The sequence below is a fragment of the Ursus americanus genome, chromosome 22, assembly GCF_024610735.1.
Source record: "Ursus americanus isolate L20-20 chromosome 22, mUrsAme1.1.p, whole genome shotgun sequence".
NCBI lineage: Eukaryota > Metazoa > Chordata > Mammalia > Carnivora > Ursidae > Ursus > Ursus americanus.
This window is the reverse complement of record NC_142148.1, coordinates 41,674,892-41,701,973: the sequence shown is the minus strand read 5'-3', so window position 1 is coordinate 41,701,973 and position 27,082 is coordinate 41,674,892. Positions and strand designations below refer to the sequence as shown.

Genomic DNA, 27,082 nt, shown 5'->3' with positions numbered 1-27,082 from the left:
CAGCGTCCTGCAACACATCGGGCTCCGCTTCTCCCTCTCCCTCTGCTCCTCCCTGCCCTGCTCCTGCTCTCTCTCTCATATAAATAAATCTTTAAAAAAAAAGAAAGAAAGAAAAAGAAAATTTGGCGTAAGAATATTTTCCAAAAACCCATAAAACTTAATGAAAAATTGTATTTTCAAGACCATAGTGTAATATTATAGACAGAAAATCCACTTGTGCTAATTTGGATGAAAAATATCTTTCTAAGCCATTTTAGAAGAAAAGCCAAGTGTGTAAGTTTAGGTGCAAAACTTAAACTGCGTGAATTCGTATGAAAAGCTGCATTTCTTGGGCTATTTTGGAAGAAAATTCTGCTGTAAGACTTCTGTTGCTGAAACTCCACTAATTATTGCTCTAGCTTTAGTACGTTTTGAAACTGGAAGTGTAGTCCTTCAACTTAGTTCTTATTTTCTAAAAATACGTTCTATTGTTTTTCAACGTAAAACATAGCACGCTGTCGGTAACCTTCTCAGACTGCTTTCTCCAACCCTCCCCCCACTGGTTAATTTTGGAGATCTTCCCATGTCGGTGCATAGAGATGTTTCTCGTTCTTTGACGATATGCAGCATCTTGTTCTATTTATGCATGGTTGACTTTAATTAGTTCCTCTAGTGGTGAACTTTTTTCTTAACTAAAATTCGAAGTTCCTACTGCCCTGAAGAACTCATGTAAATCATTTTGCACATACACGTGTACAGCTACTGGATAAATTCCATTGAGCTTATGGGCTCATAAAGGGAATATGAATTTTTAATTTTGGTAGATATCACCAAGTTGTCCACCTTAAGACTTGTGCCAATTTATACTTCCAAGACTAACGTGTAAGTGTACCTGTTTCCATAGGCTACAAAAGTATGTTTTCAACTTTTGTAATGTTTGCCAGTCTGACAGGTGTAAATATCACTGTGTGGTTTTCATTTGTAGCTTCACTGACAATAAGGACATTTTCAAATGAAAATGACTTCCTACACTGTGATCTGAGTCTGATCAGTCAGTTTGAGTATTTTTTGTTGTTGATTTTAAAAACTCCTTTTCTAGGGATATTTTATAGATCTCTTTATAATACGGACTTCAGTATTTCTCTCCAGTTTCTCTTTTGTTTTGGCTGAAGGTGTGGGTTGTCTTGCAGAATTTATTTTTGTGTAGCGAACCTCGACCTACTTTCATTATGGCTTTAAGATTTTGAGTCATAGTTAGAAAAGCCAGTCCTGTGTTTCAAGGGTGTTATAATTATCTATTGCTATATAACAGCAACACTAAAATTTAGGGCTTAAGACAATTTTATTATCATCCTCCCTCACAGTTCCCTAGGTTGACTGAGCTCAGCTGAATGGTTCTCTCTTGAGGTGTGAAGACTCGGCAGAGGGGGATTTCCAAGATGGCTCTATCACGTAATTGCAGTTGGTGTTAGCTGTTGGGTAGTTCAGCGAGGGCCACCGACCAGAACACCTTCATGAGGCCTCTCAATGTGGCTTTGAAGTTTTCACAGCATGAAAGTGGGATTCAGAGTAGAAGCTATAAGGCTTTTCATGAACTAGAAGCATCGGAAGTCCCATAATATCACTTCTCCTATCATCTCTCGATCAAGCAAATCACTAAGGTCAATCCCAGATCCACGGGGAGGGTAATTAGACTCTCTCTCTCTCTCTCTCTCTCTCACACACACACACACACACACACACATATATATATATATGTGAAGGAATCGATGATACCCATCTTGGAGACTACCTCCACAGTCTACCATCTGCACACCAAACTTCATGTCCATCCCATGTGAAATATACACTCATACCTAAGACCCTCAAAATCTTATCTCATTATGGCATCGACTCAAAGTTCAGAATCTTGTTATCTAAACCACATCCAAGCATAGATGATTCTTTTATCTGAAGACTGGAGTGCTAAAGACACGTATCTGACATTCAATGTTGATTTAGGGATAAAATATAACCACAATAAATCCTTCTATTAAAAAGTGGAGAAATGACAGATATACAGCAGTACCAGTTCACAGACATTTTGAAATTCAGCTGGGCACATGCCACCAGTTCCTTAATTACGGTCTAGTACTGCTCCCTGGCAGTGATTCTCCATTGCTTTTATGTCTACACTTACTCTTTTCTGTAAGAAATGGCCTGTATTTGCAGCTTCGATTTCTCAGCCTGTCTCCCTGCACATAGAAAAGTAGGGATTTGGGGGGCACCTGGGTGGCTCAGTCGGTTAAACATTTGCCTTTGGCTCAGGTCATGATCTCAGGGTCCTGGGATAAAGCTCAGCATCAGACTCTCTGCTCAGCGGGGAGTCTGTTTCTCCCTCCCCCTGCCGCTCCCCCTGCTCGTGCTCTCTCAAATAAAATCTTAAAAAAGAGAGAGAGAATAGGGATTTTTCTCTGTCCTTTTCAGACGAGGCTAGTGTTTCTATTACAAACTCATGTTTCCCATGCCTCTTACAGAAGTTCACTCCACTAGAGAAAACCACGTCCACAGAGCTCTTCGGGCGAAGACTCTCTCTGGTTTGAGTTGCCAGGATGCTGTAGGATGACATCTTTACAATTCATAGAAACGGTTTTGTGTAGTTGAGAGTCTAGGAGCTATATACCTAAATCTTCTTAAGTCTTAAAAAAGGGTTTACAGCTGCATCGTTGGGATGGTCTTTTCCTTAAAGGTCATTTGTTGAGCAAAGCCACTTTGGACTGGAACACAGAGAAAGTATGGTTAGGAGTCTTTAAATATGGCTGAATATCTTTACCCGTGTAATTGGAGAACTGCTGAGGGTTTGCAGCGGGGCCTGGGCCTGGGATGGAGAGCTGAGGAGCACGACTGTAAGTTCTAAACCCTGGTATTCCAGGACTGACAGGGGAGAGTGGCTTCAAGAGTCTTCTCCCTGTTATTAGAGGACTGAGGAGAGCATGTGGTTAAAGGTCATTATATTATTGGAGTCTCAGTGAGGTGGTGTGGCTGGGGGTGGTTGGAGATCCTCCATGTTCTTGGTGGTCTGATAGGAATATGACTGGAGACCCCAGGCTCTGAGATGAAGGAACCGGTTGGTCACAGCTAAAAGACCCCAGGCCTGGGGATCAGAGTGCTAGGAACAATGTACTGTTGAAGGGACTCCATGGTGGGAAGACCAGGGACTAAATAAATTCTGAGAAAAAGCATTTAAGGTGGTTAGGGGATGATTCAGCAAAGGCAACAGTAGAGACATCTGAGAGCTGGGAGGAGAGAAGCGAGAAAGGGAGCTGTCACAGAAGCCAAGGGAAGAGGGTAGTTGCAGATCAAAGTGGACCTGCTAGGGGAAGCCATGTTTTTTGGAAGACACCTGGAAGATTCCCTCCCCTCACCCAAAATCCCTGAACACAGTTCCTCGATTCCCCCCTCTACCAAGGACCAGACTTTCCAGTAAATAGTCTAGTGACTCAGTTTCTGTCTTCCAAGGAATTGAATTCTTGTGGGAGAGTGGCCTTAGGAGTTCAAGCTATCTGTACCACTCCTTGTTCCCTGTCTTTACAGATGAGTGAATGAGATATGCAGTCAAGGTTATGGATTTGTAAAGAAGCAATGTTTATTAGAACAAAAGGCCACAAAACATGAAGACTTAGTGTGGAGAGAGTGAACTAAGTCAAATGTCCTCTGGCCACTTCCGGAATGCACTTCTCTACTCCATTTCATGAAAGTGTAACAATTTCGAGGATTTAGTCCACACCACCATCTTTGCTCTCAAAGAGCGTTTAAGAGGTCAGGAGACTGCCCTGCACGGGCCTCAGAGTCGGGCTGGAGTGGCGGTTTATAGTGGACAGATTTCAGCCTCCTGTGTCTGCTGAGGTGGGACTTCTGGCTGAAGCCTTGGCCGCACATCTTGCACACGTAAGGCTTCTCCCCCTGGTGTGTCATCTGATGTAAGAGGAGGTGTGACTTCTGGATAAAGTCTTGACCACACTCTCTGCACACACAAGGCTTCTCTTCTGAATGTACCCGTTTGTGTGTGATTAAAGCTGACTTGTTGCTAAAGCCTAGTCCACACTGTCTGCACATGTAAGGCTTCTCCCTCGAGTGCTTCCTCTTGTGCCTGATGAGACCTGCCTGATGACTGAAGCCTCGCCCACACTCCCTGCACACGTACGGCTTTTCCCCTGAGTGTGTCCTCTGGTGTGCAACGAGGTTTGACTTCTGGCTGAAGCCTCGCCCGCACTCCTCACACACCATGGGCTTTTCCCCTGAGTGTGTCCTCTGGTGTCTGATAAGATTTGACTGCTGGCTGAAGCCTCGCCCACAATCCTTGCACACGATGGGCTTATCCCCTGAGTGTATGTTCTGGTGTCTGTTGAGGTGTGACTTCAGACTAAAGCCGCGCCCACACACCCCACACACGTAAGGCTTCTCGCCGGTGTGTGTCCGCCTGTGGGAGATGAGGGTGGAATTCTGGCTAAAGCTGTGCCCACACACGCCACACACGTAAGGCTTCTCTTTGGAGTGTGTCCTCTGGTGGTTGACAAGGGTGGTCCTCTGCCTAAAGCAGCGCCCGCACTCCTTGCAGGCATAAGGCTTCTCCCCGGAATGTGTTCTCTGGTGTGAGATGAGGTTCGACCGGTCACTGAAGCCTAGGCCGCAGTCACTGCACACGATGGTCTTCTCCTCTAAGTGTGTCCTCTGGTGTCTAACGACAGCAGACTTCTGGCTAAAGCCCTTCCCACACTCCCGGCACACATAGGGCTTCTCCCCCGAGTGTGTCCTCCGGTGTATGATGAGGTTTGACTTCTGACTGAAGCCTCGCCCGCACTCACTGCACATATACGGCTTCTCGCCGGAGTGTGTCCTCTCGTGTATGATAAGTGTTGACTTCCGGTTAAACCCACGGCCGCACTCCCTGCACACAATCGGTTTCTCCCCCGAGTGGGCCTTCTGGTGCCTGGCAAGGCTCTTCTTCAGACTGAAGCCCTTCTCACACACCCCACACACGTACGGCTTCTCCCCGGAGTGAATCCTCTGGTGACTGAGCAGATTTGTCATCTTGCTGAAGCCCAGGCCGCACTCTCTACAGTTGACCGTTCCAAATCCTAGGACTTCTATCCTCTTCAACAGTCTGTCTGCTTCCTCAGGGTTCCCTGTCGGAGCAGGGCTGGACTCTATTTCCACGCCTCTGATGCCACTCCTAGAGCTGACTGGCTGCCGTTGGGGTGGCCTAGAGAATGCCCCCGAAGTCCTTTTCTTTGTCTTGACAAACAAAGGCTTGGCGCCTTCTCTCTCTTGACCTTCTGCTTTCTCACTCCAGGACTCTCGATCAGAGGCTTGTTGTTGCCGCTTCTGGTCCCCTGGGCACAGATCCCCCGGCTCGACATGAGTTTCTGTACACAGGCACGTGAAGACCCAGGGGGGATGATTACACAGCATGTGTTGCACGTGGAATTTCTGACTGGAAAAATCCGAAGGGCAGAAAGGACAGAGGTGGAGTTCTGGCTTTGGTTCTGCTGCAGAGGGAAAAGTTGGAGTCAGAACTGAGACTCAGCGGGGCAGCCCGAGCAATCCTGCCTAGTCTGCTGTGAAACCTGCTTCCCTGCTCTTCAAAATGCTTAAAACTTGAGAGCTACCCAGTCAAGACTTCCTTTAAATGACATGCTTTTCCAGCCTCTTTACAACCCAGAAAACCCACTCGCAAGCCTCTCCCATGTGGCCAGTTATAAAAATCACCATAGGCAGTTTCAGCTCTTTTAAATAGGGCCGCTGAGCAACAGTCCTCCCAGGCTCCCGCAACTGTCTCCTCACCACCACGCACACGACAGAAACTGTGTCCACAAGCATTTTCTCTGACTGAGAGATCTGACCAGAGGACCCGTATGGAAGGTCAGGTCTTTCCCTATTTCCCCCTGAGGACAAAGGGACAGATGGGAGAGAACACTCATTCAGCACGGAGAACCCCTCGTTGTAGGAAGCAGCATGAGAATGACTAAAGAGACTGGGTGTGAGATGCCTGGAGTTCCTCTACTCACTATCAAATATTTATTAGAGGATGACTTTGGGCCAGAATTTCTACAAGGCCATAGGTTTTCAGCAATGGGAGACACAACACAGTATAGTCCCCTATTCCCTTAAAGATGTTCCTGCCTGGAGCCCCTGACCAGTTTAAGCCCCACTAACTTCCACAATTAATCTAAATAAAAATCTTCCCAGAAATCAGCATAGAAGCAAAAATTTCTTCTAACTTCTAACTTCTGCTAACACTGAGTGTACTGTGTTATCACAGCTGGTTCTAGTCTTCTGAAGGCAAGAAACGACCAATTTGAGAAACCAGGTAGTGATTGTACTGGACCAACCTGAACACAATTTTCTTGATCAATGAACTGAACTTTTATTTATTTTTTATTTTTTTAAAAGATTTTATTTATTTATTTGCCAGAGAGAGAGAGAGCACAAGCAGGGAGAGCAGCAGGCAGAGGGAGAAGCAGGCTCCCCACTGAGCAAGGAGCCCAATGTGGGACTCGATCTCAGGACCCTGGGATCATGACCTGAGCCGAAGGCAGATGCTCAACCAACTGAGCCCCCCAGGCCTCCCAATGAACCGAACTTTTAAAAACCAACAGTATACACATCTATAGTCCAGTGTTCGATACAGAATGTTACTGTATTTGGAGATGGGGCCTTTAAAGAGGTAATTAAGTTAAACCTTAATTAAGAGGTAAGTAAGGTTAAAAGGGGTCATGAGGGTAGAGCCCTCACCCAATGTGAGAAGCATCCTTAGAAGAGGAGGCAGAGACAGCAAGGATGTGCACACAAAGGAGAAGCCACGAGGACATAAAGAGAAGGTGGCCATCTGCAAGCCTGCCTTCTTTCTGTAGCTCACTGGGTTTTTTCCTACATTCTTCCTCAATCTTTTTAAAAAACAGTAACAGAAAGAAGCCCATAGGGGCGCCTGGGTGGCTTACTCGCTTAAGCGTCTGCTTTTGGCTCAGGTCATGATCCTGGAGTACTGGGACTGAGTCCTGCGTCAGGCTCCCTGCTCAGCGGGGAGTCTGCTTCTCCCTCTCCTTCTGCCTGCTGCTCCCCCTGCTTGTGCTCTCTCTCTCTCTCGCTTGCTATCTCTCTCTCAATAATAAATAATAAATAATATCTTTAAAAAGAAAAGAAAAAAAATAAGAAAGAAGCCCATGACTGTGGAAGAGATCTGAGTGAGGGAAAGAGGACAAACCCAGTGGGAGGAAGAAAGGCTCTTAGTGGTAGAAGGAGATGAGAGACACTAGGAAAGCCCTGCCCTCAGGTGAGGATGAAAGTCTAGAGGGAAGGCCAGCCAGGCAATACCAACCACAGTGCAGGAGGTCAGAAGAGCTGCCCTCTCCAGCACGGGGGCAACGCCTCCTTTCTCCCACGCCGAGCTGCCTGCAGCTCTGAGTTCCATTTGCCCCGCACTCCCCACTCACCTGGACAGGTGGCCGGTGGGCATGTTCTCTCCTCTCTCCAGGTTTCCTTCCCTTGCTCCAGCTGGCTGATAAGTTTTGGCTTAGAAAATGGAATTCCTGCTTACAGGAAAAGAAAAAACAAGGTGGCTGTAGGTTAGTTAGGGGTGCCAGGGCCAACTCAGAAAGCAAGATCGCTGCTTCGAGCACAGCCTACAACGCCCAGCAGCAAGAACGTGAGTCCTCAGAGGTTCCAGGGCTTACCCAGTGAGACCAGGTTGCTGTAGTTCTCCAGCATCACCTCCCTGTACAAGGATCTCTGAGCAGGGCTCAGCAGCAGCCACTCTTCCTGGCTGAAATCCACAGCCACATCTCTGAATGCCATGTGTGCCTGTAACAGAAAACACAGCCCTGCTCACTGAGGAGCCAGCCTCGCCCGTGACTCAGGCTGAGGGGAAGGGAGAAGGCTGCCTGGCGGGAGGTGGGTGAGCTATCAAGCTTCTGTGATTGGGGCACCTTGTGGCTCAGTCAGTTAAGACTCTGACTCTTGATTTCCGCTCAGGTCATGATCTCGGAGTCATGAGATCAAGCCCCATGTCAGGCTCCTTGCTCAGCAGGGATTCTGCTTGAGATTCTCTCTCCCGCTACTTCTGCTCCTCCCCCTGCTTGTGCTCTCTCTCTCTCTCTCTCTCTAACAAATAAATCAATCTTAGGGGCACCTGGGTGGCTAAGTCAGTTAAGCGTCCAACTCCTGATTTCAGATCAGGTCATGATCTCAGGGTTGTGAGATCAAGCCCCATGTCAGCCTCTGCTGGGCAGGGAGCCTGCTTGAGATTCTCTCTCTCCCTCTCTTTCTGCCCCTCTCCCCACTTGCGTGCTTGTGCGTGCTCGCTCTCTCAAAATAAAATAAACCTTTAAAAATAAATAAATCTTAAAAAAAAAAAAAAGATTCTGCCTTTGTGACCCTGATGCCATGTGTTTGTTCCAAGACCTTTAACCTCTGTTGCTGTCCAGCCAACAACACTTGCGAATCTACATTCAAGATCTTGGGTGCGCTGTGTGGAAAATACGTGCAAAAAAGAGTCCCTAACTTTCAGGAACTTTAAATCTAGGCAGACAGAAGAACAAACAACATATAAAATAAAAATTAAAAGTAAAAGCATAACAGACTTTGAATTTTAGGAATTAAAAAAATTAAGTAATATTACCAATCATGTTAGTATTGAAGCATCTGAATGTCTAAAGTTCATACAAGAGAAAAATGGCACAGCCTAACTATAACTCAGTCCTTTCCCCAAATGACATGGTCCCTCAGCCTCCTTGGGTCTGAGAGGCACAAGTGGGGAGTAGTGAAGAGCATGGACTTGCGTGTACTGCCTGGGTTTGGGGTCCACCTCTGTGGTCAACTAGTGAAATGCAGATCATACTATATTACACTTATGGCCCCACAACGTGGATGCTCAGGGTGGGCCCTCTTGCCACTCAACCTACAAATTCATCTCTACATCCATTCTTATCCGCCTGCCCAGTTTTACTCATCTCCTTAATTCTATTTCAAAATGGAGGGCACAGTGAAATACAGACATCAGGAAAAGGGTCCTGAGGCAGCCCCAGGAACTTCTCTTAAAGGATGGGCAGGAGTGAGGCGAAGAGGGAGGTGTTACGTATTCCAGATGAAGCATGCGGGGAGCAGAGAAGATGACACTGTGAGCAAAGGAAGAGAGGAAGCCGCCATGTGGACAGGGAGGACAACCCGGGAGGAATGAAAGGTAGAATACAGAAGAGTGCAATGTAGCATCCTATAGATTTTTAATTTTTATTATAAAATATACCTAACAAACATTTTTACTATTTTTACCATTTTAAGTGTACATTTCAGTAGCATTAAGTACATTCACACAGTTGTACAACTATCAGGGCTATCCATCTCCAGGACTTGTTCATCACCCCACGCTGAAACTGTAACCATTAAATAATAACCCCTCCTTCTCCCAAACCCGGGTAACCACCCTTTTGGCTTCCATCTCTACTTACGTGGTTATTCTATGTACTGCAAATAAGTGGACTTATACAGTACTGTTCTTTTGTGTCTGGCTAATTTCAAGGTTCATTCCTTTGGAAGCATGAGCTCAGACTTCCTCTCTTTTCAAGACTAAAAAAATTCAATTTTATGTGTATACTGTTCATCCATTGATGGACATTTGGTTTGTATTCACCTTTTAACAACTGTGAATTACACTACCTCTCAAATTGGTGTATAGTAATGTTTGAGTCCCTGCTTTCAATTATCTGGAGGTATATACCCAGAAGTAGAATTACAAGAGCAAATGGTAATGTCACATTCATTTTTTTCAGGAATCCCTGTGTTCCACAACTGCATCATTTTACAACCCCACTAGCAATGCAGAAGAGTTCTAATTTCTCCATATCCTCACCAACACTTGCTGCTTTCTGTTTTATTTTTGTTGTTTTTATACCCAGCTATCTGATGGGTGTAAAATGGTATCTCACTGTGGACTTAAATTGCATTTCCCTAATGATTAGTGGATGATTATCTTTTCACATGCCCATTTGCCATTTATATAACTTCTTTGCAAAATATCTATTCAAGTTCTTTTCTTTGCCCATTCTTTTTTTTTTTTTAAGATTTATTTATTTATTTATTTAGTTGACACAGAGAGAGAGAGAGAGGGAGAGAGAGCCAGCGAGAGAGGGAACACAAGCAGGGGGAGTGGGAGAGGAAGAAGCAGGCTCCCAGCGGAGCACGGAGCCTGATGCAGGGCTCGATCCCAGGACTCTGGGATCACGCCCTGAGCAGAAGGCAGACGCTTAACGACTGAGCCACCCAGATGCCCCTTCTTTGCCCATTCTTGAATTGGGGTGTTTGTATTTTTGTTGGGTTACAGTTTTTTTTATATATAATCTGAATATTAATCACTTATCAGACCACTTATCAGGTATATTTCTTCTTTTGTTGCCTGGGCTTTTGGTGTAACACCCAAGAACTCATCACTAAATCCAATTTCATGAAGCTTTTCCCGTTTTTTCCAAGTTTTATAGTTTTAGCTCCTATCTGTTTAGGTTTTCAATCCATTTTGAGTTCATTTTTGCATATGGTGTGAGGTTAAGGGTCCAACCACATTCTTTTGCATGTAGGCATACAGTTTCCCAGCACAATCTATTAAATAGACTGTCCTTTCCACATTGAATGGTCTTGGTACTCTTGTCCAAAATCATTTGACCATATACATGAGGGTTTATTTCTGGGCTCTGTGTTCTATTCCATTAGTCTGTGATTCTGTCTTTATCCCAGTACCAAACAACTTGGATGACTGTAGCTTTGTAGTAAATTTTGAAATCAAGAACTGTGAGCCCTCCATGTTTGTTCTTTTTCAAGATTGTTTTGGCTATTCAGAGTCCCTTGAGATTTCATATGAATTTTAAGATGAAGTTTTCTATTTCTGAAAAAAAAAAAAAAAAAGAAAACATCATTGGGATTTTGGTAGGGATTACATTGAATCGACTTCAGTACTGTTGTACACCTTAGCAATATTAAAATTTCCATCCATGAACATGGTATCTTTCCACTTCTTTAATTATTTCAGCAAGGTTTTGTATTTTTCAATGTACAAGTCTCTCACCTCAAATTTTTAAAAAGTATTTTATTCTTTTGATGCTATTGGAAATAGAATTGTTTTCTTAATTTCTTTTTCAGATTGTTCATTGTTAGTGCGCAGAAATGCAGCTGATTTTTGTGTGTTAATTTTGTATGCTGCTATTTTGTTGAAGTGAGTCTGGAATCTTTTCTACATAGACCCAGTCATGTTATCTGCAGATAATTTTACTCCTTCCTTTCTAATTTAGATGCCCTCCCCCCCCCCGTTTTTTTTTTTAACTTTTCTTGCCTACTCACTTTGGCTACAACTTCTAATACAGTGTTCAACAGAAGTGGCCGAAGTGGGTATACCTGTCATATTTGATCTTACAGAAAAAGCTTTTTGTTTTCTGCCATGGAGTATGTTAGCCATGAGTTTTTCATATACAGACTTTATTATGTTAAAGTAGTTTCCTTCTATTCTTAGCTTATTGACTGTTTTTATCATAAAAGAGTGCTGGCTTTTATAAATACTTTCTGTATCAGTTGAGATGTCCATGGGGTTTTTACCCTTCATCTGTTAATGTGGTATATTTATTGATATTTACATGTTGTTGTTTACATGTATACATGTATACAATGTTTACATGTTGAACCATCCTAGCATTCTAGGACTAGACAGTCAGTGGGATTCTTTTAATATGCTGTATAATTCTACACAGTGTATAGAATTCTTTTACTAGTGTAGAGAAGCATATAATTCTTCTAATATGCTGAATTTGGTTTGCTAGTGTTATGTTGAGAATTTCTGCACCAGTATTCACAAGGGATCTTGGTCTGTAATTTTCTTTACTGGTTTTGTATCAAGGTTTGTCTGGTTTTGGTATCAAGGTGATGCTGGCCTCACAGAATTAGCTAGGCAATGTTCCTTCTTCATGTTGGGTGGGAAATGTTTGAGAATTGGTGTTTTTCTTTAAATGCATGATAAAATGCACCAATGAAGGCATCAGGTCTAGGGCTGTTCTTTGTTGGGAGCTCAATAGACTTACTAGTCTATCAAGAATTTCTATTTCTTAATGATTCTGTACTGAGGTTTTTTGTTTCTAAGAAGCTGTCCATTTCATCTAGGCCATCCAGTTTGTTCGGGTATAATAGTTTATAACAGTCTTGTATAACCCCCCTTATTTTTGTAGAATCAGTAGTAATGCCGCACTTCATTTCTGATTTTAGTAATCTGAGCTTTCTTGTTTTCTCAGTCAAGCTAGCTAAAAGTTTTGTCATTTCTGGTAAACTTTTTGAAGACATAATTTTTGGTTTTATTGATTTTCTCTATTATTTTTCTATTCTCTATTTAACCCTGTTCTAATATTGACTATTTCCTTCCTCTGCTACCTTGAGTTTAGTTTGTTCTTTTTCTAGATTCTTAAGTTGTAAAATTATGCCGTTTCCTGGAGCTCTTTTTCCTTTTTTTTTTTTTTTTTTAAAGAGAGGGAGTGAGAGGGAGAGAGAGAGAGAGATTTCTTAAGCAGGCTCCATGCCCAGCACAGAGTCGGATATGGGGCTTGATCTCACAATCCTGAGATCATGACCTGAGCCAAAATCAAGAGTTGGACACTTAACCAACTGAGCCACCCAGGCACCCCTTCATAAACTTTTGTGTACATTCTGTATCTATTTTCATTAGAGTTATCACAGTGATTAAACTTAACACCCTAATTTGAACTGATATCAGCTTAACTTCAATAGCATACACAATTCTTGTCCTATATAGCTCCATATAACTTCTTGTCAGTTATCAAAATCATAAAATGACACCTCTTTGCATTGTGTCCAAAAATATAGACTCATAATTGTGTTTTCTTTAAGGCATTAGTCTCTTAACTCATGCAGAAAACAAAAAGTGTAGTTAACCAAAGGGACATTAGCTTAGGTAACTGCTGACTTATTCACCCAAAGAACTTTATTTCTTCATATAGCATCAAATAACTGTCTAGTTTCCTTTCATTGCAACCTAAAAGACTCCCATTAGCATTTCTTTTTTTTTCTTACTGGGGAAGTCATCCACTTTGACACCTTAATCTTCCTTTATTATTTTAAGGGCTTAAATATTTTATCAGCACCTGCTTTTGTCTGATGAATTTGTTTGCAACTGGCTGAGCCCTTTTTTAAAATTTTTATTTATTTATTTATTTTTAATGGTTTTTTTTTTATTATATTACGTTAGTCACCATACAGTACATCCCTGGTTTCTGATGTAAAGTTCGATGATTCATTAGTTGCGTATAACACCCAGTGCGCCATGCAATACGTGCCCTCCTTACTACCCATCACCATTAGCATTTCTTGCAAGGCAAGTCTGGTGGCTGCAAATTGTACCGCCTTTTCTTTTTCTGGGAATGTCTTGATTTCTCCCTTACTTTTGAAGGACAGTTTTGCTGGATATAGAATTCCTGGTTGACGGTTTTTTCTTTCAGCACTGAATATATCAACCTGTTGTCTTCTGGCTTCCAAAGTTACTGATTAGAAATCTGCTAACAGATTTTAGTGGACCCTTCCTATGTGAAAAGTTGCTTCTCCCTTGTTTTCAAGATTCTCTGTTCTCTTTGGCTTTCAAGGGTTTGATTACGCAGTATTGTTGTGTGGGTCTCTGATAGTTTATCCCGTTTGTTGAGCTTCTTAGTTGCTTTTTAGGTCTTCTGTCTCTTTATTTCTATTTCCATTTTGTCCTAACATATTTTTCTTGATTTTGTTGACATCATTCCTTTAGCTCAGAGAATCTTTAAGACATCTGTTTTAAAGTCTTTGTTCAGCAAGTCCCACCATCTGGACTTTACAAGGGATAGTTTCTATTGATTTATTTTTTTCCTCTGAATGGACTATACTGTCCTGTTTCTTTGTATGTCTCATGGTTTTTTGTGGAAAATTGGATATCTGAGTCTTATAATATGGCAACTCTGGAACTCAGATTTCCTAGTATCTACTGTGTTTTACAATTGTTGTAGGCTGTCTGTGCTGGGATTCAGCAAGAGGTATAAACTTGAGGTTTTCTCAGGTCTTTCTTATGCTTTTCTGATCCTGTGCCTTTTCATGGGCATGCATGGTAACTTTCTAAATCCCCTGTGTATGCAGTTGTTTTGGATGTTCTAGTCCTGAAATGTCTGATGTAAAAGGCAAAAAGGGAAAAAATAAAGGGGAAGAAACTTCCCAGGATCTGGTTCTTTAAATCTCCTACTTCAGCGGTGGGGGCTGAAATAATGGTGGCCCGATTCTGTAATCAGAAGCGGCAATCAGGAATCAGAACATAGATCCTCAATATTTGGAGGCCAAGGTCCTTACTGCCTACCCTGGCTTCTGCAGGCCGTATGCAAACTGCTTCAGGAACACATGAATGGCTTTCTGCCATGGGGATGGGGGTGGGCGATGGGTACTGCACTAAGAGCTGAAACTGACTGTTCCAAACCTTCCCTTGGAAGCTGCAAGCATTCAGCTAGACTCCAGTTTTCCAAAATAGTTACATCAGACAGATTTTGCCAGTAAAACTGTTGCCTAGGTGGGGAGACAGATTCCGGGTGGTTCCTACTTCATTATTTTCCCTGATGTCACTCTCAGCTTGTAAAAGTTTTAAAGGTGAACAAAGAAATGTAGACTCTCTCCTGTCCTGTAGAACTGTGTGTCGTTCAGAGTTAGCCACTTGGTGAGTGACTTAAGTCACAGGTGGCACGAGCTTCAGGTAAGGTAAATCACACCTCCAGGACTAATGCTAGCCTCTGCCAGGTACCAACAAGGCGGTCAGGATAAGAAAATGTGTCTATCCTGAGACAGCCAGTGTGGAAATACAGAAAACACTCACCATTACCCTGGCTTTCCGGGACCCTGTGGCCATTTTTCCTGGTATCCCTAAAGAAGGATGATATCTCAGAAGGCAGATCTGGGTAAGGAAAAGAGAAATGAAAGGGTGTCAGGTGGAAATGCTCTCCCCATGAGTGAGGCGGGACCTGCCTCAATTGGGGGATGGGTGGCATGTTGGGGAATGTTAATGGGCTGATTCTCAACTAGGGCCCTGGAAAAAGGTCCAGAGAGCCAGGCCTTCAGCAGGTTCAGTTCCAAACTCTCCTGACAGCAAAAAATTAAATGCAAAAGGACATTTTTGAGGCCATTTACTTGGCAGTAGATGATATTAAATGCAGCATTATGAATTTGAGGGGTTGTGAAACTGGTATTCTGGTTGTTTTTCAAAGAAACACATATTGAAGTATTTATGGATGGAAATGATTAAAAACATTTCAGAAAAAATGAGACAAAAACATGAAACGAGATTGCAACATGATGATGATTGGTTAAAGCTGAGGCTTTATTACACTACTCTTGCTTCTTCTGAACATGTCTGAAATTCTTCCATTAATAAAAAATTATTTTAAAGTTCTTAGAGAGCAAAAAAACTTATGCAATATGCTAAAAACGTTAACAAGTATTAAATCAAGATGATGTATGTAAGGGTGGTCATTAAGCTATCGTCTCTTTTATATTTGAGATTTTTTCATTAAAAAAGTAGAAAGTATACAATTTTTCATTGGATAGCCAGGACAGAAAAAAACATTGTGTTGAGAACAAAACTAGTGGAATCCAAAGCAATAACCAAGGACAGAAACTGGCAAGAATGAATTATCAATTTTAAATAATAAATTATGACAACTCAGATTAAACAAATAATTATGACTTGGACAAAGTGGTCAGGAGAGAAATGAAATAAAACAGCAAATCACTCGTAAGGGAAGTCAAAAGATTTTTCAAGAAATTTATTTTTGTGGTTTAATTTCATTCTATTTAATTATACATGTGATTAACATCTCTGTTAGTGTTAGAAAGAATCCAGAATAGTCTGAAGATTAGAAAGGAAAAAGTTTAGTTCTCTTTTTGGACTCTGCCTCAGGCCCACACCTGGGTAACTGCTGTTAACTATTTCCTGACTGCTCTTTATCATTTTGTCTCTTCATTTTCCTTTGTATTTGGGTACATGTGCAAACAACGTTACTTTCCCATAAATAAAAACCACCTGTAATCTGACTCATTTGCATTTAATATCTTGGGGCTATGTGTGTACCAGTACTCACAGACCTAACTCCATTCTTTTTATTTAAAAAAATTTTTTTTAAACTCCATTCTTTTTACTGTTATACTATGTCCATCAGCAAACCACATTTTCTTTAAAAAGTATTCCTCTGTCGGGGCGCCTGGGTGGCACAGCGGTTATGCGTCTGCCTTCGGCTCAGGGCGTGATCCCGGCGTCATGGGATCGAGCCCCACATCAGGCTCTTCCGCTATGAGCCTGCTTCTTCCTCTCCCACTCCCCCTGCTTGTGTTCCCTCTCTCGCTGGCTGTCTCTCTCTCTGTCGAATAAATAAATAAAATCTTTAAAAAAAAAAAAAAAGTATTCCTCTGTCAATGGACAGGCTGTCCTGTTTATCAGCAGACGGTTATAAGCAATACGTTTTTGCAAACATGTCAGCCTTTCTGTATGAGTGTTAACAGAGTGGACTTACTGGACTTACTATCGAACATACGCTTACACTGCCAAATTGCCCTCCAAAGGCCGACCAACTCACAATCCTGATGAGCACATACAAGTGTGCCCCTTTCCACACTTTTGATAATACTTGATTCATCCAAGGGATTCTTCAAGTAAGAAGCCTACAGGAAACCAGTTTTACACATGCAAGAGCTTGGGGAATTCTATAGCCATGAGCTCTCTGTGAGGAAGCTACTGGAAGATGAATGTTAAACATGGTAAGACAGGAAAGGGAAACCAGGTAAAGAACTGATGGTGACCATTTAATACACATAATCGTAGATCTAGCCTTACATGGTGGGTAAGAGAGTGGGGAAGAAAAACATATACTAATGGTATGTGGCATGCGTCCTGATAAAGTAGAAATGCCACTAAAATGGGAGAAGAGACAAGGGAAGCGGAAACTAGAATAGGTTTACTGAATGTTGCATTAGGCGAGAGTTAGAGGGAAAACACAAATGAAGTCACAGAATTTCTAAAAATAATAATGAAAACATTGTGGATGTGTGGGATCCATTTAAAACAGTGAGGTGAGGGAAATGTACAGCTTTGGATATTTTAATAAAGAACAAAAATTAATGAAGAGAAAAAAGTGTAGTAAGTGAAATCCTGACTTCTTAAAAGATTAGTGAAATAAACACAGCTATCTTAAGAAAAGAGAAAGCACAAATATTCAAAATAAGAAACCACAAAGGGGAAATGCCAGGTTTTCGAACTGTCAATGTATTGGGTTTAAAAAAAAAACAACCAACTACTTGTTTCACTTGCCTTCTACTCCAGAAAGGAGGAAAAAAACAAAAACTGAGAAAAAGAGAAGAAAATGTTTTTTAAAAGGACAAGAAACAGTAAATGAAGAACCAGTAGCATTAGATTCTGACACTGAGAACAGCTTGTATCAAACTAACCCCCTTACTAGTAACTATACACCCTAATCAAAACATAAAAAACAACTATTTGAAGACACTGCAACCAAAAGCAGCAAGAAGCCGGAGGGGGTACAACCCTTGAAAGAAGGGATGCACACTGGCTGAGACCTATATTCAACTCATTTTACAACCGAGGGCACTCCCCTGTCCATGTGGCACATGAGGAACAGATCAAGAGACTTCCTGGAAACCGTATGGCAAAATCCTAGAAAAGTGGGAGCAACTAAGGATGGAGAATCAACTCTACACACAAACACCTCCTAAAGTTGTTTGGATACTTTGGCTGAATACATAAGGCAAGACCAGGAAAATCTCAGGTGCTAACAACGGAAGGAAGGTGAATGGAGCTGTGCTGTTTCTGCTACTGTTTACAGGTGCGACTGAGTTTAGAGCTTGAGTCCAAACAAGTCAAAGGCTGCTAAATACCCTAGATAAGCTTCTACTGAAACACAGGTCACTTATACAAAACATACATCCTTTCAGCATAACTAGACAGAGAATATTCTAACTTCAAATTACCTGTGAATAAATTACCTATACAAAAAAGCAAAAAATTAAAAAATATTGAAAAAAGCATTAAACATGAAACCAGTGAGCTATCTCCTGTACTTCCTACGTGAAGCCATCAGAGAGGACAAGAGCAACTCGGGGCGGGGGGGGGGGGGGACTACATAAAAGAAGAGAGGTACTAATAGTGAATTTAAAGTTGATAGGAAACGACTATCAGAAAAGAAAAGTTACCATACATGAGAAAATGCTGAACAGGTGTACTGGTAAGCCAGCGCACTTACTACAGGGAAGGGACTTAAAGGTGTAGGCAGAATGAGCACTGGAAGTCTTGGAAAGGGGAAGCTCCAGGGGAAAAGGGGATTGCAAGCAAGGAAAAGGGACCTCTTAGAAACTCCAAGGTAAAGGGAAAAATAAGCAAGGGGGAAATACAGGGTCCTGCAAAACAGAAGAGAATTAAAAAAAAAAGAATACACAATCTCTCCTCCTCCTCCAATCCAGCAATCATATTAGTTACACCAACAGAAGAGTTTTCCCTGACCTAGGAAACTTCAAAAACATGAGAATCTGGCAGTTGTCTACAGAAATGCAGATGTGTAGTCCTCCTCTATAGAAAACTAAAAGAGAAATTGAGAATCCAGAGTTAGCTAAAAAAATTTCTTAAAAAAAAAAAAAAAAAGGAAAAGAAAGAAAGAAAGAAAAGGAAAAAAAAAGGAAAAAGAAAAAATAGCGACAGAGAAAAAGCTGTAACAAAACACTACAAGCTGAATTCAATATTTTCAAACATTTGGGCATATCAGAAATCATCTTGAATCAAAATTCAAATTTCTAACTATGTTGAGGAAACTGGAGAGACTTAAACTTATTGTGATAATCATTTCCCAACATATACATGTATCAAATCACTGTGTTGCACACCTTAAACTAATACAATGTTACATGTCAATTATATTTTAACAAAACTGGAAACAAAATCCAAAAGCTAAGAACAGAAATGGGCAAAAAAATAAAGAAACAAAATGAGTGTTGACAACTTCAGAAAGAAATGAAACTAAGTTACAAGACAGCAAAGAATAGATTGAAATGAAAACAGGATGGGCACTGAAGCACAGCAGGAAAACCACTTGAGAGCATAAAAATGAAATAAAGGATGGGCTAGAGAGAAAGTGGTTGAAATGGAAATCAGACAAAAAAAGGAATATTACCCATATAACTGTAGTTCCTGAAGAGGAAAACAAAAAAAGGAAACAGTATTTAAAATTATAGTCCAGGAAAACTTCAAGAATAGATGACCTGAATCTAAATATGAAAGGACCTACAGAGTACCAGGGAAGTTTACTCACAACCACCCACTTTAAGATATCTACTAGAAGAGGGACGCCTGGGTGGCGCAGTCGTTAAGCGTCTGCCTTCGGCTCAGGGTATGATCCTGGCATTCCGGGATCGAGTCCCACATCGGGCTCCTCCTCTGGGAGCCTGCTTCTTCCTCTCCCACTCCCCCTGCTTGTGTTCCCTCTCTCGCTGGCTGTCTCTATCTCTGTCACATAAATAAATAAAATCTTAAAAAAAAAAAAAAGATATCTACTAGAAGAGCTATCAGGCCTTTAAAGAACAAGAATCCTTAGTGATCGTAAGCAAAAAATATACCAGACTTCCATCATAATTATCAAAATCATCACTCAACCCTCGTGCACTGCTCAGAATATAAAACGGTGCAGCCACTATAGAGAACAGTATAGTGGTTGCTCAAAAAATTAAAAAAAGAATTATCATATAATCTACCAATTCCACTTCTGGAGATATCCCCAAAGAACTGAAAGCAGGGACTAGAACAGATATTTGTATACTTATGTTTATAGCGGTATTCGTAATAGCTAAAACATGGAAACAACCCAGTGTCCATCAACAGATGAATGGATAAACAAAATCACACACACAGAGATATAAAAAGGAAATTCTGACACATGGTACAATATAGTTTAACCTTGAAGACATTAGACTAAGTGAAATAAATCAGACACAAAAATACAAATATTGTATGATTCCACATACATGAGGTACTTGGAGTAATCACATTCACACGGACGCAAGTAGAAGGATAGCTGAGAGGGGCTTAGGGGAAGGGGAAATAGGGAGTTAATATTTAATGGGTACAGAGTTTCAGTTTGGAAAGATGAAAAAAGTACTGGAGATGGAGAGTGGGGCGGTTGTACAACAACCTGAATATACTTACTGCTGCTGAACTATACGTTAAAATGGTTAAAATGGTAAGTTTTGTGTCATATATATTTTACCACATTAAAAATGTATGAAAAAAAGTCATTCAACGCAAGGCAACAGCAGAGCTACCTTTACCAGGAACTTAAAGGAAAGACATTATGAGCCAAAGATTTCATGATCATCCAAGGGTTTCTTCAAGTAAGAAGCCTACAGGAAACCAGTTTTACACATGCAAGAGCTTGGGGAATTCTATAGCCACGAGCTCTCTGTGAGGAAGCTACCGGAAGATGAATGTTAAACACGGTAAGACAGGAAAGGGAAACCAGGTAAAGAACTGATGGTGACCATTTAATACACATAATCATAGATCTAGCCTTACATGGTGGGTAAGAGAGTGGGGAAGAAAAACGTATGCTAATGGGATATGGCATGTGTCCTGATAAAGTAGAAATGCCACTAAAATGGGAGAAGGGACAAGGGATGGAAGGGGAAAGTAGAAAAGGTTTACTGAATGTTGTATTAGGTGAGAGTTAGAGGGAAAATACAAATGAAGTCACAGAATTTCTAAAAATAATAATGAAAACATTGTGGATGTGTGGGATCCATTTAAAACGGTGAGGTGAGGGAAATGTACAGCTTTGGATATTTTCATAAAGAACAGAAATTAATGAACAGAAAAGAGTGTAATAAGTTAAATCCTAACTTTTGTAAAAAATTAGCGAAACATGGCTAACGTAAGAAGAGAAAGCATAAATACTGAAAATCAGAAACAACAAAGGGGAAAAAACTACTGAATCACCAAAACACATTTTTTAAAAAGCCAGGTAAGGGTATTTTCAGACCTCTATTAAAAAATTTGTATACCAAGATGAAATGCGTAACTTCTAAGGAAATGTAACTGACCCTGGATGGTCACAAGTGAATTTCACCAAACTTTCAAGCCAGATAAGTCCCAATGCTCTAAACACTGTCCCAGAGCACTGAAAAATGAAGGGAACTTCCTTATTCTTTTTATAAAGCAACTCTAATGTTGACACCTAAACTTGATGGCAGTTCAAAAACACTGAGGATTTAAGACCATTAGCACTTATGAATATTGAAGCAAATTGTAGAAATATCAGCTAAGATACTTCAACATGACAATAAGAAAATATTTCACCAAGACAAAGTGGGATTCCCAGAAATTCAAGATTGGTGCAATATTAGGAAATCCATTACTATAATACACCATATTAATCAACAGATCTAAGGAGAAAATCCAAGTGTTTTTATGCATGCTGAAATATTCTTTAACAAAACTCAACACCCATTCCTTACTTAAAAAAAAAACAAACCAAAACTCAAGAATGTAAGATTGATGGATTAAAACGTTTTATTTTGAACTAATTTTAGTCTTACAGAGAAGTTGCAAAATATCAATTCTCATATAACCTTCATCCAGCTTTCTCTAACTTTAACATCTTAGAAAACCATAGTACAATGATCAAAAACAGGAAATTGGCATTGACCAAAGCACAGCCCTTAATCAAATGTTGTTGGTTTTTCCACTAATGTCCTTTTTCTGGTCCAGGATTCAAATGAAGTTCCCATATTGTATTTAGTTGCCAGGTATGTTTAATTTCCTCCAATCTGTGACAGTTCCTGTCTTTTCTCGTCTTTCGTGAACTTGACACTTTTGAAGAATATCCCTCAATTTTGGGTTTGTCAGATGTTTTTTTTTTTCATGATCAGAAGGCGGTTAGTTCATTTTTGGCTAGATTATCTCAGAAGTGATGTCATGTCCTTCTCATTGCTCTGGATCAAAGAGTTGATGTCACTGATATGTCTCATTACTGATGATATTAACCTTGATCTTGATCACTTGGTTAAGGCGATGTCTGCTGGGTTTTTATAATTAATAAATATCTTGGGAGAGATACTTTGAGATTATACAAATACTCTGTTTCTCTTCAAATGTCCACTCACTAATGTTAGCATGCATTTGTGGGATGTGTCCACGATAGTTATTACTGTGGTATTTACCAAATGATGAGGTTTCTATCTCTCTTTTTAATTCTAAATTTATTAACTGTTCTGTAAACAAGAGCTGTCACTTTCCCCCCCATTCTTTAAATTTATTTGATTCTTTATATCAGTATGGATTCATATCTTATCCCATGGGTTATAACAGAATATCATCACTATTTGGCTGCTCCAATTATTCCAGCTTCAAACACTGGGAGCTCCTTCAGGTTGGCCTTGCTCCTGTTTTACCCAATAAATGTGGCCCAAGTGATGCTGTGCCAGTTACAGCTTTTGTCTTAAGAAGGCCAGAGAGCTTATGCTCTAGGGAGGCCTAAGATACCATGTTAGAAGTTGAACTCCTCGGGGCGCCTGGGTGGCACAGCGGTTAAGCGTCTGCCTTCAGCTCAGGGCGTGATCCCGGCGTTATGGGATCGAGCCCCACATCAGGCTTCTCCGCTATGAGCCTGCTTCTTCCTCTCCCACTCCCCCTGCTTGTGTTCCCTCTCTCGCTGGCTGTCTCTATCTCTGTTGAATAAAATAAAATAAAATCTTAAAAAAAAAAAAAAAAAAAAAAAGAAGTTGAACTCCTCTGCCGGAGACCATGCAGAGACAGAGGCCCTGATACTACATGGAGAGATTGAGGCCCAGCTGTCTCAGCTGACCCCAGCCTTCCAGCCAACCCAGAAAGGGCCAAATATATGAGAGAACCATCTTTGATGTTCCAACCCGAATAAGGCCCCCAGGGATTGTGGCCACAGCCAGATCTATAACTCACACTGAGCCAAAGAACCACAAAGCTGATCCCAGTAAACCCCAAGACTTGTGAGAAATTATAACATGCTGATTCTTCTAAGCCACTAAGTTTTGGGATGGTTTGTTGTGCAGCAATCAATACTCAGAACCCTTAGAGACATGCTATGCCTTCTTCTTTTTCAACTTTCTTAGTGACCGAAGCACCTTCCTTCTCACCCACGTGCTTTATTCAGACACCAGGACTACTTCCCCACTTGCCACAGCAAGCCCATTACCAAGGCCGACTGATTCTACCTCTGAGAACTCTCTCAATTCCTCCCCGTTCCCATACCCGCTGGGGGAGGAGGACAATGGTCATAGTCCCTCCTGGTATGTTCTGCAGACCCTCTCCCAGCATCCCGGTCAGCCTCATCCATTTCTTCCAGAATGAGCTCTACGTACAGTTGGATCATTCACTTATTCAGTAAAATATTAAGCTTCTACTGTATGATACTATGCACTATTTTAGACACTGGGGATACAAAAGTGAACAAAGACAAAAAACATCTGCCCTCACTGACACGGAAGTCCAGAGGAAGAAAATGGGCATACTAAATTAATGAGTAAAACACACAGTACATCAGGAAGTGATGAGTGAGATGAAGACCAATATGGCCGGGAAGGGGAAAAGTAACAGAACCAGGGTGGGGTTCTGGAATTTTATTTATTTATTTATTCATTCATTTATTTATTTAACTGGGGGGGTTGGAATTTTAAATAGCAGTTAGGCACGACCTCTCTGAAAAGGTGATGGAGTAAACATCTAAAGCATGTGAAGGAGTGAGCCAAGTGGGTAGCTCTGAAAAGAGCCAGTTCCCTGGGGCTGGTATGCTGAGCATCGCAGACAAGAGCCAGTGCACGGTCAAGGTACAGAGTTCACTGTTGCTCGTGTGCTGTGCTTGAGACCGAGTGGAAGACAGAAAGTTCAAGTGTAAACATGGGGGGAGATCATACCCAGCTTTGTAGGATACTGGTTCTGACTTTGACTGAGATAAGAAGGCACTAGAAGGTTCTGAGCAAATGCATGACATGATTTGATTGACATTTTAAAAGATCCCTCTGGCTGCTGTACTGACTAATATTCTTTAGGGGATGAGGGAAGACGCAAAGAGATCATTCAAGAGCTACATCATCCAGGTGAGCCAGGTGACACGGTGGTGGTTTGGGCCACGGTGGAAGCAGCAGAGGTTGGAGACTGTTAGGGTCCAGATTTGCTTAGTGGGGATGGAGTATAAAAAGGCCAAGGTTTTGAGCCTGACCAATCTAAAGAAAGGAGATGTCATGTTTCTGCTCCCTATTAGAGCTAAACTCCCTGAAAAAATGGTCTACACTTTCTTGGGGTAGAGCATGTTTGGGGGAGGTGATCAGAGTTTGCTGTTGGACACACTAGGTTTGGGATGCCGAAGACATATCCAAGAGGAAATTCGAAGTAGATGGCAGGAGACTGGAATCTGGGGTGAAAGGCATAGGTCTAGGCTGAACCCCAGAGAGATGGCATTTAAGGCCTTGAGAGGAGACAGGGCCACCATGAAGACAGTGTGGCTGGAGAAGATGAGAAGTCCAAGAACAGTGGCGGTTTGGGAGAAGAGAAGCTGGGAAGAGGGACAGGAGGAGCGGCCTATGAGGTAGGAGGAAAACCTGGAAATGCGGAGCAACCACGTGAAAGGGTATTTTAAGGAGAAGGAAGTACGACTTGACAATGTAAAATGTGGCTGAGCACTGACTGCGGCATTAGCCACGGGATGTGCAACCTTGATGAGAATGTTTTTCAGTGGGTAGAGCTGAAAAGGCCTCACTGGAATATTTTAAGAGATGAAGGAAGGATAGACATGGAGACAGCAGCAGAGGCAATTCTTTCAAGCTTAGCTCTGATGGAAAGGAAAGACACAGAGCCATAGCTGGAGGGGGAAACTGCGTCACTGCTCTGCTCCCCCCTTCCCTCAGATCAAGGCCACACTCACTGACTTGTCATTTAGGGCTCATTCCAACAATGCCCAACCCACGCCTTTCCAAACAGCGTGTCCCCCCACCCCCACCCCGTGAACATCCCTTCCAGCCAGCAAGGACGACAATGCGTGTCTTCACACTACATCACCTGCTTGTCTAACCAGGTGCCAGGTATTGGATCAGTGACTCAAGAGGAGAAGGATGAGGTGCCCAATCCTCAAAGAACTACTGCACACTCCAGTGGGACAGATGGAGAGTCACAATGCAGTCTGAGAGCCCAAGAGTCCTGACAGCACAGAGTGTTCTGCTGCTGACAAGGACACACTGGAAGTACCCCCTGGGGGAAATCCAGGAATGCTCTGCAGTGGGATCGCATCTGAGCTCACTCAACAGAGTTTATACTGAAGGAGAGACGCATGGAGAAATCAAAGGGGTCACAAGTAAGGACACAAGGTCTGAAGAACAGTCCCTGTAAAAACTGCCACCTTGTTTTCCTGCAGATGGGACATTGTAGGGTGCAAGATGTCAAAGGTGAGCAAAGGAAACCCACCGAGGTTTGGCAAGCAAACGGGAAGGGGTCCCCACCTGAAGCTGGACTGTCAGGAGCCCGGGAGTCCTCTCTTTGCCCACCAGGCAGTTCTCTCTGGGCAGGAAGGGGCTGCAGGGGGCAGATCAAGAGCAAAAAAGTTTCAGAAGAGTTACTGGAAACCCTCACGCTCCAGTAGGGTAGGGCCTCCACCTCCTTAAAGGAATGGACCTATCACAGAAGAAAAGACTGTGGGCAGCTTGCTGGGAACACAGCCTGCCCTGACATGCCACTGACACCGAGCATGAGCTGAGCTGATCCTCTCTCACCTTTGTTCTTAATAAGAATAGTACTTATCGGGCACTGAGTATATACCAGCGACTATTCCAGGCACTGGAGGAGTTTCACCTCATTCTCCTCACCCAGTGAAGTACAATTTCTTATCTTCATTTTACAGATGAGAAAATTGAGACACAGAGAGGTCCGTCTCTTGCCCAAGGTGGCACAGCTATAAAATGACTGAGCCTGGATGAGATCTGGCTGTAGAGGCCATATTCTTAACCAGTAAGGGCGGTGATGGCGAATCTCCGTGGGTTGTAAGGATTCTCAGTTTATCCATTATGAGAAGAATCAAAACTGGTCATCAGGTGATAAGCACTGAATTTGAGTAATGGGTCTGTGGAGTTCTATCTACTTCTGACTGAAATTTCTCCATCATAAAAAGTTAAAATGGACCTTCAAATTCCAAAGCCTGTTCACACTACAGATGGGGAAATCTGTGATTCCTGTGGTCAGTGAGGATCCTCTGGACCTTTGAAAAACTTGAGGAGTGCACCCTAACCCGACCTCTTCCTCCAAGGCCGGAACCCTGGGGCGACCAGCCAAATTGAGAGCCTAGGATCGCGCCAAAATGGCCACTCCACACCCAGTGCAACTCGGGCAAGTCTGGCCAAGCCAGTCTGCCAGTCGCCCTGCCTCGGCAAAGCTGAGGGGGTAGCTGGACCCAAAAGAAAGACGATCAACATCCAACCCCCAAAACCCCTGACACACGGCCCCAGGAACAGCTCCCACACCACCACCTAGGAAATATCAGCCCCCAAAAGCCTACTTCCTGAACTGCCCGCAAACCCGGGGAGTTGTGACATGAGCGACCCCCTCTCTCAAAATCGCTATTTCGGCCAAGGCCGAACCTGTCCCCACCCGCAGGAACCCTTGGACGAAAGGCCCAAACCCAGCACCCACCACCACTGGGCTTTGCGGCTGAGCTTCACCCACGTTCCTCAAAGATGCGCGCCCACACCCCCCAAAATAAGACATCCGGGAGAGCACGGCCTGAGCCACGACAGCGTGTCCCCACCACTACCTCCTCTCCCCGCCATCTGCACCGTCCCCAGCCTCAGCCCATAGACCAGTATTTTAGGACGTACCTTGCTGCGCCGGGAAGGGCACAGCTGCTGCGAGGGTCCCGCGGGAGCGTCACTCACCAGCGCCACCGAAGAACAAGGGGTCACTCCAGCCACCAGCTGGGGCTCTACTTCTGTAGGGTGCCGGGACTACGCTACCCAGCATGCT

General features: G+C 42.5%; 1 protein-coding gene across 11 annotated transcripts; it reads right to left on the bottom strand.

Moving 5' to 3' along the window:
- Positions 1 to 1,033: 1,033 nt before the first annotated feature.
- Positions 1,034 to 27,082, bottom strand: ZNF133 (zinc finger protein 133). Of its 11 annotated transcripts, none has more exons than XM_045809598.2 (6): positions 26,938 to 27,081; positions 25,570 to 25,642; positions 14,879 to 14,950; positions 7,692 to 7,818; positions 7,452 to 7,550; positions 1,036 to 5,507 (listed from the first exon to the last, which is right to left on the bottom strand). In XM_045809598.2, exons 3-6 carry the CDS (start codon positions 14,903 to 14,905, stop codon positions 3,760 to 3,762), a joined length of 2,001 nt encoding a protein of 666 aa, XP_045665554.1. In that variant the 5' UTR covers positions 14,906 to 14,950; positions 25,570 to 25,642; positions 26,938 to 27,081; the 3' UTR covers positions 1,036 to 3,759. The 11 variants fall into 11 exon arrangements, with proteins under 11 accessions (XP_045665538.1, XP_045665554.1, XP_045665543.1 ...); XM_045809556.2 differs by having other exon boundaries at positions 1,037 to 5,507; positions 14,873 to 14,950; XM_045809642.2 differs by lacking the exon at positions 25,570 to 25,642 and adding an exon at positions 10,375 to 10,888 and having other exon boundaries at positions 1,037 to 5,507; positions 14,873 to 14,950; positions 26,938 to 27,080.